Raw genomic sequence first — 19604 nt, 5'->3', positions numbered from 1 at the left:
ATTTATTTATGTCTTTGATTTTTTTCAGTAATACTTTGTAGTTTTAAATGTACAAATCTTTAACTCTTTGGTGAAATTTATTCCTAAGAATTTTATTCTTTTGGAGGTTACAATAAATAGGATTGATTTTTTAACATCCTTTTTTTTTCTTGGATTACTCAATGCTGGTGTATACAAATACAACTAATTGTAGAATGTTGATTGTGTACCCTTTAACTGTGCTGAATTCACTTATTAGCTCTAGTAGGTTATTAAGGATTCTTTGGTCTTTTAGTGAATATAGTTTTATTTCTTCCTTTCTCGGTTCACTTCCTTTTATTTTGTTATTTTGCCTAATTATTCTGGCTAGATTCTAGGACAGTGTTGAATAGCAGTGATGAAAATGAACATCCTTTTCTCATTTCTGATCATAGGGGTAAAGCTTTCAGTCTTTCATCATTGACTATTACCTTAGCTTTGGGTTTTTCATAGATGACCTATTGATGAGGTTGAGGAAGTTTCCTTCTATTCCTGATTTTTTAAAAAAAGTTTTTATAAACAAAGTGTGATGGATTTTGTTAAATGCATTTTATCATTGAGTTGATTATGTGTTTCTCCTTTTTTTTTTTTCCTATTGTGTTGTTACATTGGTTGACCTTTTTGAGCTCCCTTTACATTCCTGGGGTAAATCTCTCTCCTTAATGATGCATAAGCCTTTTGGTATGCTGACAAATTTGATTTGTTAATTAAAAAAAAATTCTGCCATTCTCTGTTAATATTGCATTGAGGATTTTTGCCAACTATATTTATAAGGAATATTGATAAATTGTCTTTTCTTGTGTTGTCTTTGTCTAGATTTGGATCAGGAATTAATAATTCAGGTTAGAAGGAATCAATAAGTATTCCCTCCTTTTCTGGTCTTTGGGAGGGTTCGAGAAGCATTGGTGTTAATATTTTAAATGTTTTGTAGAATTCACAAGTGAAGCCATCTAATTCTGAATATTTCTTTATTGGAATGTTTTTCGTTACTGATTCAATTTCTTTTTTTAATTTTATTTACTTGTTATAAATCTATACAGTTTCTATTTCCTATGAAGTCAGTCTGGTAGTTTGTGTGTTTTTAGAAATATGCTCATTTTATCTAGGTTATCTAATTTGTTGGCAAACAATTGTTCATTTCATTCTTTCACGATCTTTTCCATTTCTGTAAAATTTATAGTAATGCTCTCAGTTGCATATCTGATTTATTACTTGCAAGTTCTTTTTTTTTTAATCTCAAAGGCTTGTCAATTTTGTTCATCTTTTTAAAGATCCACTTTTGATTTTATTGATTCTATTGTTTTGCTCTCTTTTTCTTCTTCTTTATCTGTCAAGCCAAGTTACTGGTTTCATTTCTTTCTTTTTTAATGGAGATGTTTATAGCTATAAATATCCTTTTGAGTAATGTTTTCACTGCATCTCATAAGTTTTGGTATTTTACATTCTCATTTGCATTTGTTCCAAAGTATTTCCTAATTTGCCTGTGATTTCTTCCTTTAAACATTTCTTAACAGTGAGTTGTTTTATTTTCTTATAGGTGAATTTCCAGGTTTCTTTTACTGATTTCTGCCTTCATTCCACGGCATTCAGAGAAGATACTTTGAATGATTTCAGTATTTTTCAATTTATTGAGACTTATTCTGTGGACTAACATATGTTGTATCTTGGAGAATATTCCATGTATTTGAAAAGAATGTATTCTGCTGTGTTTGGGTGGAATGTTTTATATATAAAACACACAGACACACGTATATGTGTATGTGTATATATGTCTACACACACACACATGCACACAAAATGTCTCCTTAGTAGTAGTGTTCAAGTTCTGTATTTTGTTACTAATGTTCAGTCTAAATGTAGTGTACATCTTGAAAGTGAGCTATTGAAGTCTCCAAATACTTTTGAAGACTTATTTCTTCCTTCCTCCAAATACTTTTGAAGACTTATTTCTTCCTTCATTTCTGTTGATGTTTGATTCATAGAATTTGAGATTCTCTTGTTTGGTGCAAGTCTTCTTATATCTTTTGAGGACAATGATTTTCAATATATAAGGTCTTTTTATTTGACTCATAACAATTTTTTTTTTTTTTTAAAGATTTTATTTATTTATTTGAGAGAGAGAATGAGAGATAGAAAGCACGAGAGGGAAGAGGGTCAGAGGGAGAAGCAGACTCCCCGCTGAGCAGGGAGCCCGATGCGGGACTCGATCCCGGGACTCCAGGATCATGACCTGAGCCGAACGCAGTCGCTCAACCAACTGAGCCACCCAGGCGCCCTGACTCATAACAATTTTTGACTTAGTTTGTTTTCTATGATTATAGTATAGTCATCTCTGCTCTCTTTTGGTGACTATTTCTATGAAATATCTTTATCCATCCATTCACCCTCAACCAATTTTGTCTTTGGATCTAAAATGAATATATCATTTAAAAAATCCATTCTGCCATTCTCTGCCTTTTGTATAGAGAGTTTAACACATTTACATTTAAAATAATTGTAATAAAGGATTTACTTCTAATATTTGCCATTTATTTTCTGTATATATTTTACCCTTTTTGTTTCTCAGGTCCTCTAATACTACTTTCTTTTTTTTTATTTTATTATGTTATGTTAATCACCATACATTACATCATTAGTTTTTGATGTAGTGTTCCATGATTCATTGTTTGCATATAACACCCAGTGCTCCATGCAGTACATGCCCTCTTTAATACCCATCACCAGGCTTTTATCTTTATTTGACTTTTGTAGTTTACTATTTTGATTCTGTTTTTGTGTGTGCATGTGTGTATATTTTTTTAGATTTTTTTTATGGTTACCTTGAGTATTATTATTGATTTCTTAAATCTATAAAAAGCTATTTTATGTTTTTTTTTTTTTTTTTTTTTTTTGTAGAGGGGGAGAGAGGAAAGGCAGAGGGAGATGGAGAGAGAATCCTCAGGTAGACTCCCTGCTGAGAATGGAGCCAAATGTGGGGCTCAATCTCACAACCCTGAGATCATGACTTGAGCCAAAATCAAGAGTTGGAGACTTAACTGACTGAGCCATCCAGGCACCCTTACAACCTATTTTGAATTGATGCCAATTCAACCTCAATAGCTTACACAAGCTCTACTTTTATATAGCTTTGTCCTTCCTTATATTGGTTTTGTTGTAAATTACATCTTCTATACATTGTGCATTCTTCAACATAGATTTAAAATTATTATTTTTTTATTATTATGTTAATCACCATACATTACATCATTAGGTTTTGATGTAGTGTTCCATGATTCATTGTTTGCATATAACACCCAGTGCTCCATGCAGAACATGTCCTCTTTAATACCCATCACCAGGCTAATCCATCCCCCCACTCCCCTTCCCTCTAGAACCCTCAGTTTGTTTCTCAGAGTCCATAGTCTTTCATGGTTCATCTCTCCCTCCGATTTCCCCCCCTTCATTCTTCCCCTCCTGCTATCTTTTTTTAATATATATATAATATATTTTTTGTTTCAGAGTTTCTTTATGAATTTTCTTTTATATCATATAAGAAATGAAGAGAGGTGTTCTAAGCCAAATATACAACAATATTGACTTTTATGTTTACCTATGTAGCTATTTTTACTAGAGTTCTTTGTTTTTTCATCTGATTTTAAGTTGCTAATGTCATTTTGCTTCATCCTAAAGGACTCCCTTTAACATTTCCTGAGGTCAGATCTATTTGTAACAAACCTCCTCAGCTTTTGTTAATCTTGGAAAGTTTTAGTTTCTCCTTCAATTTTGAAGGATGGTTTTGCTGGGTGTAGGATTTTTGGTTGACAGCTTTTTCCTTTCAGCACTTTCATAATGCCATCTCATCTCCTTCTGGCCTCACAGTTTTTGATAAGAAATCTGCAGTTAAGCCCATTGAAGATTCCCTATATGTAAGTTGATTGTCTTTTGCTGCTTTCAAGATTGTGTATTTGTCCTTAGCTTTTGGCAATTTGATTACAATGTGTCTCAGCCTGGATCTCCCTGTGTTTATCCTTCTTGAACTTTTTTGAGCTTCTTGAGCACATATATGGATGCATTTTGTCAAATTTGTCATGTGTTTGGGCATTATTTCTTCAGATATTCCATTTGTCCTTTCTTTCCTCTCTGTTTGGGACTCCCTTTGCTCATGTGTTGATATGCTTAGTGGTATTCCTTGTCTCTTCTTTTTTTTGTTTTTTTCTACTTTCTTCTTTTTGCTCACCAGGGCAGATAATTTTGTTTAACCTAAATTTTAGTTCACTGTTTTTTTTCTTCTGCCTCCTCAAATCTACAATTTGAACACTCTAGTAAATTTTAATTCTCATTGTAGTACATTTTAGCTTCAGAATATATGTGGATTAAAAAAAAAATTCTCTTTAACGTTTTCCTCTTTTTTATACATTGTCCTCATGGTTTACTTTAGCTCTTTGTCCATGGTTTCCTTTAGTTCTGTGAGTATATTAAAGACAATTTAAATTCTTTGTGCAATAAGTAACTTGTCTATGCTTCCTCAGGGGCAGTTTCTGTTAATTTCTTCTGTCAGTGGACCATACTGTCTTGATTCTTTCCATGCTTTACATTTTGCACTGAAAACTGTGCGTTTTGGAAACAATGTGGAACACTTGATATTGGATTCTTCTCCCTCTTCAGAGCATATTTTTTTGTTGTTTGCTGTAGGCTGTAGCTGTTTTTGTTATTGCTGTTTACTTGACTTTTCTGATGTATTTTGAAAAGTCAGTATTTTCTGTCATATGTAGTCTTGAAGTTTCTTTTCCTCTAGCTTGTGTTCAGCTAGTGTTTTTACAAAGAATTCCTTTTATGTTAGGAGCCAAACAAACTCCCGTTCTTTTCAGATTAGTTCTGTGCTGGGGCACTTATTCACTTCTTAACAAGGTCATTTACAGCTCTGCTTTAGCCTTCACTTCCTGTTTTTATTAAGCCTAGAGTTCAGCCAGAGATGAAAACTTAGGGTTTTCTCAGGTCTTTTCTGAACATGCAACCTGCTCTGGGCATGCATGTGGTTTTCTGAATTTCACAATATGTGTAGGCACTCTGAATGCCTAAATTCTCAAAGAAAAGCTCTCCCAGCTTTTCTTCTCAATCTTGAGTGCTCTATTTTATGTTTTAACTGTACTTCCCCCACCCCCCCAGATAGCTGTGGCTTATTTATTTGCCTTATAATGTTTTTCAGAATATCCACTGATTTTCTTTGCTAAGTAGTCTGGGTCAGGTATAAAAAAAAATAAAATAAAATAAGTGCCTTGTGTCAGTCCTTTCAGTAGCCCCAGACAGGGTAGAGCAGGCAAACGCACTTTGTTTGAGATAAGGTCTACTCTGGTTCCTCCAGAATCCAGAGACCAGGGTGCCATACTCTAAATGCAGGCTGTTGACTTAAAGATCACCACTGAGCTAGGGAGGGGATTGGAGTGATGGCAAATAAAAATGCCACAAAGCTTTTCTACTATTTTTAAGTTACCTTTCTCTTGATTCAGTGTTTGCTAGATTGTTGTAAACATTTGGCTGTTTTCCAGAGTTCTGACAAAAGTTTATTCTGACAGTTTTGCTTACTTTTTGATGTTTCTGTGGAGAAGAAACAGCTTCTTGGAGCTGCCTACTCCTCCATGTTCATTGATATCACTCTGATGACAGACTTTGCTGATATAATTTACATGTGCATTGGCCTCTGTCTATGATTAACATGAGTTCTTTATTATATTTGAAACCTTCAAGCATAGGGTTTATATTTTTACCATCTACACAATTCCCCATACTTATCATACCATGCATAATCGTTGGTAATATCAATTCAAACTGGGTTTCCTGTAAATAATTGACCAGTGACAGATTTAACCAGTTATTCACTCTTGCATTAAAAATTCGATAATGTAACAGATGTGTTCTGTGAAAGTTCATGAGGATGAATATAATAACAGGGTATGATCATTAAATCTGATTTAAAAATGATGATGTTGCCAAAAAGAAAATCCACATCTATAGAGACCAAGAATACTATTTACTATAAACTTAGCAGTTTGAAATGTAGATAAACATAAACAACAAAATACACAATGATGTATACACAGTAGGGCTTAGTGTAGGATATTCTAACAGATTATTGAGGACCCAAAAAAATACTTTCTGGGCATTTCAGTTATATTTATCAACATATTCTGAATTAGATATTAAAATATAATTTCTGAGACTTTTTCTAAAATGTTTCTTAATCACTTAAAATGGCAATGATAAAACTATACATGTAAATATACATAACATAATAAAATAGGTACATTTTTCAGAAGAGGAATAGAACGGCATTATTTTATGTTTTTTATAAATCTGTTTAATATCTGGATAAAAAGAAGACATCAAGATTCTCATATGTGTTCCTGTGTTAACTCTTTTGCAGTAGATTGTTTTGGTTGACAATATGAAAGAATCATGGTCTCATAAGTGTATGTAGTTAGAAATGGAAGATGTGTTCTGATAGCTTTTTCATATAATTGTAGTTGTCCTTCCTTGATCCTTCTTGAAAACTTGGCAAGTGATTGATTGTCAATCATGGTTAGTTGCCATGTGGAATCTGATATTATATCAGTAAATTATCAGTACTTTGCCACATTAAAACCCATTGGTCCACCTTTCACTTTAGAAAGATCTCTAACCCATGCATGATTCTGTAGCATTGTGCTTTGGCCATTTGCAAAATACTAGTTCACTGCATTATGCCAATTTTCTGATTGTTGGTGGGGTTTACTGTACAACATCAAAACAAAACAAAAAAACATAGTTAACATCACTGATGATACTACTTAAAAGTCTCACTAGTAAAATTTTGGGGAGTGCCTGGCTGGCTCATTCAGTAGCACTTGTGACTCTTAATCTCAGGGTTGTGACTTCAAGCCCTATGTTAGGTATAGAGATTACTTAAAATTAAAGAAAAAAAAAGTTTTGGAAAGCAGTCAAATTCAAGGGAGAAGTCACCAGTTTTCCAAAATGTACATGTTTTGCGTAAGAACTTAAATTGTATAATTTGTAACAGATAGTAGTGTGTGTGTGTGTGTGTGTGTGCATACATGTGTGTGTTTTGCATGAGAGGCTCATTTCATTCATTTTGAAGGAAAGCATTTGCCAACATAGATGTCCTTTGTTTTCTGAAAGTTTGCATCATGCTACTTTGTTTTTGTGAAAGATCTACATGAGTATAATAAGGTTTTGTTTTTTGTTTTTGTTCTTTCGTAAAACTAAAAATCCCCCTTGGATTTCTTTTGGTTAGCCAAAACAAGTACTGATGTAGGACTTTCATGAAAACAGATATGATATAATGTGAGCTCTCAGAAGGGCGGGGGACACTTTTGCTTTATGCGTTTCAGCTTACAAAAGGTTTCGTAGGAACACTCTACTTTCAGATACTGAGGGAAACCTATACTTAAATCTGAAGTCATTGTTATTCATTCCTTCTTGTAAATATGGTGTTACATGAACAAAAAAAAAGTGGTTAGTTCAGTTCATAACTCATCCAGCTGCCAAGGTGTTTTTCCTTGAGAGAGCTATCATGTTGGCATACCGCGTGGAAGTGGTTTTGATTTTGTTTGTGTGTACTTCAGATTTTAAACAGATTTTACACTGATATTAAAAAGTATTGATATTTAATACAATTATCGTATTTTATTGCCATATTGAGGAAATTCTTAAGTGAAATTGCATTTTTTTTAATTGAGTGCTTGTCGACGTAATAGTGTTGGCTCACAATAAAGTGCTCAGAATTTCATCCACTATTGTTTTTGTACCAACGGTGAAAATTTCAACCCAGTGTAAAAGGAAGATAATGCTGTAGTATTATTGAATATAATTTTGAGTGTAGGACCCCTTTACAGTAGTTTTTAACAAACTGTGCTCTGCAAACCTGGGCTATAAGGTAATAAAGAGAGGAAACAAAAATTTGCCAGTGGTAATGTAATTGAAACAGTGTACCTGAGGGAGGAACACGGCTATAGAAGAGCTCAAAGTAGAACCATAGCACTTTAAGGTTAAAAAAAAAAAAGAAAAAGAAAAAAGACATCATTCCAGAGTGTGTGTATGTGTCTTCATCATTGCATAACTTTCTCACAATGTGAAAAGCCTTTGTGCAAGTATTTTTCTCATATGTAGCTTTTCTACTCAAATTCAGGAGATGTTAATTTGAAAAAGGTCTCAAAACGAGGTTTGAGAATTAGCATTTTGAATAATTGACTAATTTGACTAATTAAACCTATGAGTAAATCCTAAAGCTCTTGATTTATTTATTCAAGAGATGACAAGGTTGAGGTAGAATTTTTAGAACCTGAAAATACATTCTTTCTTTGATGAGCACTTAGAGTCTCTGCTGAAAACAGGGGAAGTTGTACAAAATGTAACAGAAACTAAGGGATCTTAGAGATGCAAGCTACTGCATAGGCCAGTTGTGTGTGTGTGTGTGTGTGTGCGTGCGCGTGCATGCCAGTGTGTGTGCATGCCAGTGTGTGTGCATGGTATTTCCAATAAAATTCTATATGAAGCAGTCAAAAATACGTTAAAGCAGAGCTGTTCTGATTGTGGAGTTCTGACCACATATCCCCTGTCCTTCCCCCTCTGGTCTTTGTCCTGAGAAAGCTTATAGGAGTTGCTAGAATACAGCTAACAATGGTATAATTTGGTCCAAACTTTTCTCTCTACAAAGAAGAAACTTATACCTAGATAGACTAAGTGGTGGTGTTAGTATCATGGGCATATATGATAGTTAAGCATTGAACTAGAACTAGCATATGGCCTCCTACCTCTGATGACTGTTATTTCAGCATTGTTGCTTGTTCTTATTTGAGAATAGAGATGGGAGAATAGGCCCATAACTGTGTGTTGGGAACCATAGAGAAGATGAAAGCATCATAGGAGGTAAGCTTCTTGTAATCCACATTTCATCATTTCATATTCAGTGTGAAATTCCTGAAAATTCTCCCCATGTATGGTGAAAGGGGGCAGGGTGGGGAAGAAGAAGACACATAAATAAATATAGAATACCTTATTTGCCAACTGTCCTGTTCAATTCTATTCAGTATAGACACAGCTTTGGTCATAGTTTGGTAACTTTTCACATAGCTGGTTTTTAATATGCATTTTTTATGATTAAAATATGGCTTTTGATATGAAAGCCACATGCCAGAAATATACTCAAGAAGGAACAAATATTCAGTGGAAGATAATCTGATTTAGGGAATGAATTGTATTAGAAGGGTATATATTAGTAGAGTTTATAAGGTAGCAGGTTAATCTGAATCAAAAGTAGTTCTGGGGGTAGAATTGATGAGAAATTGGCCTCTTTGTTCAAGAAACTTAGCTTTTGCCACAAGATATTAGAGTAAGAAAAGGCAAAAGAAAGTGATATAAAAGTAAATTCCTGACATGCTAGAAGGAACAAAGATAGTTTTCTGGGACTATATAACATGTTGTGTGTTGCATTAATTCTTTTTGTGCTTCTGCTTGAATGGTTGAATTGATGTTCACAACAATACTAAGTGACAAGCTGCTTGAAGTTTCCTTCATTGAAAAGGATAGTAATTTATTATTTGTGTGATTCATATTTTTGACCTTATAGATTAAACATAGTCACATGTCCTTCTTCCAAAAAGAGACTTTTGAGTGAATTTTACATTTTACCTTTTTTTCCCATTAATTATAATAAGAAACTCAATACTGAGTTTCTGGTAGGGTAAATCTGAGAACATACATTTTGAAGCATTTTGGCTTAAGGAAAGAACAGTGAAATACAAGGATATTCCAAAAGAACAAAAAAAAATTATTTGTGGTTCTGAAATTGAAAAATTTAAAGCTGCTTCATATTGACTTATACATTTTAATGTTTTAATCATAATAATGAGAATGACTAACTTTAAATAAACTGAATATTTTGCCTAATGATTTCTGTATATTTGCTCATTTATTTAAAAAAGAAATAGGGGAGTATCTGGATGGCTCAGTCAGTTAAGCGTACAACTCTTGATTTCAGCTCAGTTCACGATCTCAGAGTCGTGAGAGCGTGCCCTGCGTCCATCTACATGCTCGGGGTGGAGTCTGTTTGAAATTCTCTCTCTTCCTCTACCCATCCCCCACTTATGCTCTCTCTAAATCAATCAGTAAAATCTTTATAAAAAATCTACCTCTCATAGTCCTTATTCTTCACTAATACTGGGTAACATATCTCTAGTTATTTTGCAACTAAATATGAGATACCTCTTTGGTGTGTGTGTATATATATGTGAGTGTGTGTACATGTGTGAAACTCTGAATACCTATAATTATTAATAGTTGCTGGTAAAAGGCTAAGTATTTGTTAACCAAATAGGACCCTCTGATTATAGTTATAATTATGAAGAACAGCACAAAAATCTAATAAGATGCACTGTATAACAAGAATCACAAGAGGAAAGGGGAATAGAGGAGTTGGGTTGGGTAAAATAGGTAAAGGGGAGTGGGAGAATAGGCTTCCAATTATGGTATGAATAAGTCCTAGGAATAAAAAGCACAACATAAGGAATACAGTCAATAATACTGTAATAGGGATGTAAAGGGACAGATGGTAGCTACACTTGTGGTGAACATGGCATATGATATATAAACTTGCCGGATCACTAAGTTGTACATTTGAAACTTATGTAACATTGTATGTCAACTGTACTCAAAAAAAAAAAAAAAAAAAGAATTGGAAACAGCGTAATCATTTGTTAATAGTTACAAGATATAGAATCTTAGCTAAGGCAACATGAATTCAGTGACAGAACTGACATTAAATATTCATTCCATGTTCTTTTTTCTGTTCTAGTCTGTCTTTTAAGATCACAGACTGTTACTGGTATTTGTGTGCTTTCTTCCAGAAATCCAATCTTGCTTTTAAATGGCCTTTTGAAATAAGTTGATTGCATAATCTTAGAAGAAAAATGAAAGTTCTTTAATATTGAACTGAAGAAAAAACTCATTTCTGACTTTCATTTCTTGGTTTCTCTTTATAGAAACTAATTGTGTTACTTTTTATCTAGTTTACTCTTGACATCAGAGGCTCAGAAATACTTCCTTTAATTTAAATCCTATTTGAAATAATTTTCTGTTAAAACACTAATAAAAAATATCTAATCAGGTAGTTAGAATTTCCCACAAGAAGTACAAAGCCATTTCCCCTTTCTGTTCATGTGATTCTGTCCTTTCTCCTGAAGCCCACTGTACCACCACCTCCATTTCCCACCGCAATGTTTAAATCTCTATCTAGTTTTACAGGTTGTTACCAGTTTTCCCTGTTTAGTGTCAGTGAAGGCTACTCTTCTAGCACATTTCCATTTTAAACATTGGTGAATTTTTAAAATTCATTGAAATAATAACATCCCTCCCACCCCTTCTTATATAATAGTCATGGCTAAATTCTAGACCTATTCAAAATATTTGTTGCTTATACATTTCCTAACCAGTCAACAGACCATAAAGTTTTGTTTTTATTATCTAACAGCTGAAGCATTAGTTCCCTTCTTATTTTCTGTCCTTTTTTGTCACTAGGATGCTGAAACACTGTACAGCATACTAAATGTCAGGATGTATGCCATTCAAGATCAGATACACAATCCCAAATTCTCTTTAATGTTTCTTGATTTATCACCAAGAAAATGAATAAAGGTTTGCTAATTCCCAGTTAAAGAATTAGATAGTTAATAATGTAAATTTGAAGGATGAAAGTACATATTATTGGAACAGAAAAAAAAAATCACAAGATGTGTCCTGGTATAACCTACAACCATTTCTTTTTTTTTTTTCACATTATTTTTTGTTTATTTTTATATTTTATTTTATTTTATTTTATTTTTGTTTTTTAGAGAGGGAGAGAATGGCCCAAACCAAGAGTTGGAGACTTAACCAACTGAGACACCCAGGCACCCAAGAGAGATGGATATTAAATTTAAGTAATATTTTGTTATAATAAGGAATAGGTAGTGTTTCAGAATTTCCTCTTATGAAGATTTATTAAAAAGGGACCTTACACGAGGGGGGTCATCTCTTAAAATCATTTACATTGTGTTACCACTTTCTTTCTGACCTACCTTCTCAGGGTTCACTGGGAATGAATTTGGGATGAATGAATGGTGTCCATGATTCTTTGTTGCCAAGTGTGGCCTTTGTGTTGAAATACAGAGAAAATTGTTAAAAATGTATCAAATAATAAGATTTCTCCAGATTTAAAAAATATATATTTTTCCAGATGATTCTAACATAAATTAAGTTCCTACAAAATTAGGATTAAGTTCCTACAAAATTAGTTCCTACAAAATTAGGTTCTAATGTGGTTTATAAATATTTGCTGGTGAGGTGTGATAGGGAATGCTACTGAAGAGGTGACAGGAAATAGCATGCAACAGGGAGCAGAGGTTTCCTTTGGAATTTTCCTGACATGTTTTCTTGAAGAAAACAAAACAAAACAAAACAAAACAAAAAGCTGTACTTCTTAGTGAGTGCTGTGAGAAAAGAGAAAGACAATGGCAATGGAACTTACTTGGGCAAGTTGAACCAGAAAGAAATGCTAAGGTCTGGGGAGGGGATGCTAAGTAGCTGAATTTCAATTTGGAAAAGGGCTCCTGTGGCCAAAAGACAGAATATTCTTAAAATAACATTTTTAAAATTGTATATTGTCTTTTTTAAAAAGACCTAGTTGAGGGCGCCTGGGTGGCTCAGTTGGTTAAGTGACTGCCCTCAGCTCAGATCATGATCCTGGAGTCCCAGGATTGAGTCCCACATCGGGTTCCCTGCTCAGTGGGGAGTCTGCTTCTCCCTCTGACCCTCTCCCCTCTCATGCTCTCTATCTCTCATTCTCTCTCAAATAAATAAATAAAATCTTTAAAAAAAAAAAAAACCTAGTTGATACACTTTGAAAGAGGATGAGGAGAGATAACTTAATTTGAGAGACATTGGAGCTTAATAAGTCAGAAAGATACAGGTCCAGTTTCAGTCCTGCCTCTTACTAACCATGTAAACTTTGTCACATTTAACCCTACTGGGCCTCAGTTTCCCCTGTGGAATGAAGATACCCAATAGGGTTTGGAGGGCATTTGGAAAATGGAAGATTAATTGCAAAGGATGAGCACCCCAAAAAATTATGATGAGATTTGAAGAAACAGGAGATAGAGGATAGAAACCAGCTTGGGAGGGTATTAAATGAGAAGCTTAATTATTCATTATATGTAGGCAAAGAAGTCTTTACTCCAGGACTGAAAAATTCAAGAGACCTCAGGGATAGTGTCCAGCAGCTAAGGCAAATTTAAAGAAAGGAATGAAGAAAGAAATGGAAAAAAGAAAGAAAAAAGAATGAAGTGTATAGTACATTCTCTCAATAATGATTGAAACCAAAAAAATTAATCCTTAAATCACATATCTCTGTCTCTCTCTGATTATTGTTTAAAAGGAAGATTAATTACAATAATTTGAATTATTTTGATGGTTTGATTTTAAAAATCAGGGATGCCCGGGTGACTCACTTGGTTAAGCGGTTGCCTTAGGCTCAGGTCATGATCCCAGGGGTCCTGCGATTGAGTCCAGCATTGGGCTCCTTGCTCAGCGGGGAGTCTGCTTCTCTCTCTGCCTTCTCTGCCCACCACTCCCCCTGCTTGTACTCTCTCTCTCTTATAAATAAATTTAAAAAAATCTTAAAAAAAAAAGATTTTAAAATCAATTCCAGGTACAATTGGAGTTAAAAGAAAAATTCTTCTTTTTAAATATATTAAATTACTGCAGATCACAGGAAAAGTTCAAAAATAATATAAATACTAAAATGTTAACCGATGACTATGATACAAAATGAAAAAAACAACGGATCGTGTCATTTCATTCATCAACATGGATCTAAACATTTAAACAATGATTTTGCATATTAATTTCACAGTATACAATGATAACAATTCACCTGACCATTTGGGCTTTGTTATAAAGATAGAAGTTGGCTGGAAATAGGAAATTTCATTTACATAATTTTTGTATCAATACATTAAAGGAGGAAAAAATAAGTTTATATGAAAGAGGTTGGAACTGCATGATGACATAGTAATAATTTCAAATAAAAACTGACATAGGGATAAAAAATATTACCTACAAATGATAGAGTTTCCTTACCAAAATTCTAGGAAAAAATATCTTATTCTATAATGAAATATTGAAGATGCTGCCATTGTAGATAAAAAGGACAAGTGTGTCATTACCGCCATTATTATTCAACATTGTTTTTGACATTCAACATAATAGAATAATTCACTAACATGAAATAAATGCTTTTTAACAAATGGTGCTGGAGCAATTGGCCATCCAGTAGAAGAAAATTTAAATGAAATATGAATCTCAAACAATCCTCAAACATACAATAAATAACTCAAAATGTACCAGAGACTTATATGTAAAATATACAATTATGACCCTGTTAGAAAAAACAAAATAGGAAAAAATCTTCAGGGCCCTGGAATAGGTGAAGCATTCTTGATCTTGACAGCAAAAGCATGATTTATTAAAGGAAAAAATGATAAAATGGACCACCATGATTTTGAAAACTTGTTCTCTAGAAAAGTCCCTTTTAAGAGGACGAAAAGACAAGATAGAGACTTGGAAGAAATATTTGAAATTGAAATATCTGACAAATTATTTGTATCTAGAATAAAGAACTTTCCAACTCAAAAGTTAAACCAACAAACATGCAAACAAAAGCAATCCAATTAGAAATGGACAAATGGCATGAACAGACATTTCACTGAAGGAAACATACTGTTTACAAATACATTAAAAGATGTTTATTAGCTGTTAGGGAAATGCAGATTATAACCACAATGGGATATCATTACATTGATATCAGAATAGCTAAATTAAAAAAAAAAAAAACACACAAAAATTGGGACAAGAATGCAGAGAAACTAGATCATTTATATATATATATTGCTGTTGAAAATGCAAAATGATACAGCTACTCCAGAAAAACCTATGAAATTTCTTGCAAAGCTAAACATATTTTTATCATGTGACTCAGCAGTTGCACACTTTGGCATTTATCCCAAAGAGAGGACAATTTATGTTCATACAAAGCCTGTTAAAAAAGTGCTTATAGAATCTTTAGTCATAATAACTCAAAATTACAAAGGACAACCTAGATGTACTTCAACGAATAAAAGGTTCAACAAACCATTGTATATTCATGCCCTGGAATATTACTCAGCAATCAAAAGGAACAGAGTATTGATAGACTCGACAATTTAGATCTTGAGGGAATGTGCTGAGTGAAAAAAGCCCATTTCCAAAGGTTTCATGCTGTATTATCCTTTTTACACAGTATTCTTGAAATAACAAAATTACAGAGATCGAAAATAGATTAGTGTTTGCCAGTGGCTGCAGAGGGAGGCTATGGTAATAAAAGTGCATTTCTATGCTGGTGATAGAGCAATTCTGTATCTTGACAGGTGCTCATCATATATATAAAATTGCATAGAACCAAACATACCCACACACACATACACAAATGGATACATGTAAAATTGAAATCTGAATGACTTTGAGTGTATAAATATCAGTTTCTTTTTGTGATATGTATTATGCAAGATATTGCATGTATTTGAGAGAAACTAGATGAAGTATATAAAGGATTTTCTTTCTGTATTATTTCTTATAACTGCATGTGAATCTGCAAATACCTTAAAATCATATAATCTATAATATATAATGAAATAATGAGAGCTGTTCTGTTCATGGTAATAATAAACTATATAATTAGGACTAAATCTAATAGGAAAAGTAAAGGATCTATAGGAAAAATAGAAGATGCCATATTATAAATGTACATAAAATATGAGTGGTATAAGTAGTTCTGAGTGAAAAGTTTTAATATTATAAAATGGTTAAAGTATTCCAATTTACTGGGCATATTTATTGCAGTTTTAATAAGATCTATTTGGTATGCTGAAATATTTTAAAGATCATATAAAGGAAAATATGCTTGAGAATTATTGATAATATAATTTGAAATATTATTTGAAAATAAGATTATTTGGTATGGTGCACTTGCCTTGTAAGGTATTTCTTATAGTAACATCTGTATCTGTATCTGCATTGTAAAAGATGTAGTGATAAAGTAGACAAAATATGTAGAATTTACCTCGGTACAAAAAGAAATCTTTGTAAGAAAAATACACACACACATATAGGTTTATTTTTTTCTTTTTTAAAGATTTTTAAGATTTTATTTATTTGAGAGAGAGAGCTGGGGAGGAGCAGAGGGAGAGAAAGAGGGAGAAGCTCAGGCAAACTCTGTGCTAAGTTTGAAGCCCAGTGCAGGGCTCAATCTCACAATCCTGAGATTATGACCTGAGCTGAAATCAAGAGTTGGATGCTTACTGGACTGAGCCACCCAGGTGCCCTAGTTTTGACAAATGTAGAATGACTTGTATCCACTGTTATAGATCATACAGCGTAGTTTTTCTGCTCCAAAAATCCTCAGTGCTCCACCTGTTTTTCCTTTCCCACCCTGCCCCACAAGCCCTGGCAAAACACTGATATTTTTAGTTTCTCCATAGTTTGCCTTTTTCAGAATATTACATGGTTGGAATCATATAGTGTATAGTCTTTTCAAATTGTCTTCTTTTACCTAATTATAGGCATTTGAGTTTCCTCCGTATGTTTTCATAGTTGATGGCTCATTTTTTATCACTACATAATATTCTGTCATCTAGATATATCACAGTTTGTTTATTGATTCACCTCCTGAGGGACATCTTGGTTCCTTCCAAGTTTTGGCAATTATGAATAAAGCTGCTACAAAAGTTCATACCCAGAGTTTTGTGTGGACATAGGTTTTCAACTCATTTGGGTAAATACCACAAAGCACAAATGCTGGAGTGTATATTTAGTTTTGTGAGAAACCACTTAACTGTCTTCCAAAGTGGCTTTAGCAATTTGCATTCCCTCCAGCAATGGATGAGAGTTGGTCATTTTATTTATAACTGAGGCTTTCTCTGATGGCTTTTGCAAGATATTCCCTTCCTTTCTTTGTACTTCTACAACACTCTGTATCCTCATTCTGGCATTTAGCATAATTTTTCTTGCTTTGCAAGTGTGAATCCCTCAGGACAGATCCTAGATATGTCTCCAATAACTTACAATACTTCATTTAAAATTTTGGAGAATTAAAGGTCCAGTATTTGTTGAATGAATAAAGAAGTTCCAATTTTGATGTGTCAGACTATCAAATGGACCATTTTGTTTTGAAAATCCATATATGATCACAATGTCCTATGCTAGCCTTGGGATCGTACAATTCTATCACCATTAGTAATATTTTATTCAGTTGTTAGCAGTTATTTTGTTGGTTCAATATGGGTTGATTCTTGTGAGAGGAAATTGCATTTGAAGTTATTGATTCTTTACCCCAGCTTTTCTGCTGGAAGAAACAAAGCTCTCACTGCAATAAGTGCTGAACCTTTAAAAAACAATATCTAATGAGGTTAGTATATATCTTTGACATTTTATTTTCAGCGAGAGTGAAGGTCACAGCTGAAAGGTAACAGATGATTTTATTCAGTAAATAAAAAATGCTACTGAAAAGAAAATGAAATACTGCTAACTTTCTGTAGCCTCTTGTATCAAAAACATGTTTGTTATGCCTGATTTTGGTACTTCAACCATATTATCCTTCCATTTCTTAGATTCTTGAACTAAAAAGAGAAGTGTAACTAGTTTTTATGTCAGGGGCTTATATATATTTGTGCTTTTCATTAATATACTGGAATTGTTTGAATTTTTATATTTAACTTCTAAATCTATAGTATTTGGTGGTAATTATTTGGTGGAACTTGGTATTCATTCTCTGTATTTAGTGAACTTCCTTCTGAGTTGGGAACTTTTCTTTATCATTTATATCAGGACCCTCAACTCTCTCATCTTTGGTGTTTACAACAAAAATACAAATTTAGCCTTAGGAGAATATGTCAAAGTCATTTTGGAAAGTAATGGGCTAGATTATGGTTAAACCCTGAAAAATGTGTGGGCTCAATGTAGAACAGGAACTCTTAACTATTTTTATGTTATATATCACTACATAACAAGGCTTGATCTATTAAATTTGTGCTAGATGAAGACAATTATAATACTTAAAATAATATATTAAAAAGTTTCATGAAACAAAAAGCTTCAAATGCCGAAGACCATACGAAGATAACTACTTTATATTGCCCTCTAGTTAAGATATCTTTGTAACAAAATATTCCAAATTTTATAATTCATTAGTTTTAAAAACTAACTTGAAGTAAGTGTCTAATCTGAGATTTATTTTATTTTAGATGAACTCACAAATTCATCAGAAACTAGATTGTCTTTAGAAGACCTCTTCAGGAGAGACTTTGTGCTTCATGACCCAGAAGCTCGGTGGATCAATGGTATGTGCACGCATTTGTATGTGCTGTATTTATTTTGAGTTCCATGTCATTAAAATTAAAGTAAATAATGGTATTTTAGTATTTTAATGGACATTATGCTTCAATGACTACATATACCAATATACTACTTAATCAGAAATTAATACCTTGGCTTTTGTGCAAGAAATCCAATTCCTAAGATAGGTCATCCATCAAATTATTCTCCAAGTATTAGACTGACTGTTCTATCTCTGCTGTTCTTCACAGTCACTAGTTCTGTGGCTTTAAGCATGTGTTAAATCTTTTTCACTTCTCTGGATAATTCTTCTTGGTGTAGAAGTCTAGATTTGGGGAGCATGTATAGGTTAAGTGCTTCAAATTTGGCAATCAGATTAATTTTCTTTTCTCTGTGGCTTTTCTTTTTAAGCTTAAGTGCTACAAACTAGGAAGAATCTTTGCAAACTTGAAATACTTGGATATGGTGTGGAAATATACTGCACTTTGTCCTTTTCCAGAAAAAACGCTGCCTCAGTTTCCCTTAGGTTATTTCTGATTTTATTATTATCAAAAGCATCTAGATTAAAAAAGAAACAACCAAAAAATAAAAACCACTGAATGTTCCATGGACTTTGGTTTGTCTTAGTGAAAGGTAATAGGAGAAGTTACTGGATAATCTAATCATAAGAAATGTAAACTTCCTTGGTAAAAAGGAAGTCATGTTTCCATTCCTTGACTATTCCAATTTGCCTGACTATACTAATCACTGTTGTTAGACAGTTGTTAATCTTTGCCCTTCACTTTATTTAGACATAATAACTTTGCTTGTTTGCAAGGCATAGAGTAGATTATTTGTATGACAGATAAAAAGAGCTTTGCCTTTTTATCAAATAAAGAGCATCTCACATACTGTCCATTCTTTCTTCTCTAATATCCTAATTAAGTGCATTTATGCCTGCAAATTAAATGATAATTTGTGGAAGCTATAAAAAGAATGTAACTTAGTTTTTGAGGGCAGAGGCCAAATCATAGTTATTTACCTAGCACTGATACAGTTCCTGAAGATCATCAGGCACTCAAGATTTGAATAAATGAATGAATGTATTTAATTGAAGTCCAGTGTTATTTTTAGATAAACTCAAGTTTCAGTTAAAATTCGTTGGAAGATGAGTG

General features: G+C 33.1%; 1 protein-coding gene across 4 annotated transcripts in view; it reads left to right on the top strand.

The window, feature by feature from the left end:
* Positions 1-19604, top strand: part of DPP10 (dipeptidyl peptidase like 10) — a 1417029-nt gene that overhangs the window by 915980 nt on the left and 481445 nt on the right. For all 4 annotated transcript variants that reach the window (XM_027590078.2, XM_027590077.2, XM_027590079.2 and 1 more), the window contains exon 3: positions 18360-18455. In XM_027590078.2, the coding sequence (XP_027445879.1) occupies positions 18360-18455 (96 nt within the window). The remainder of the gene's footprint in view (positions 1-18359; positions 18456-19604) is intronic.

Source organism: Zalophus californianus, chromosome 3, assembly GCF_009762305.2.
Source record: "Zalophus californianus isolate mZalCal1 chromosome 3, mZalCal1.pri.v2, whole genome shotgun sequence".
Lineage (NCBI taxonomy): Eukaryota > Metazoa > Chordata > Mammalia > Carnivora > Otariidae > Zalophus > Zalophus californianus.
This window is presented reverse-complemented; position numbering and strand designations above follow the sequence as displayed.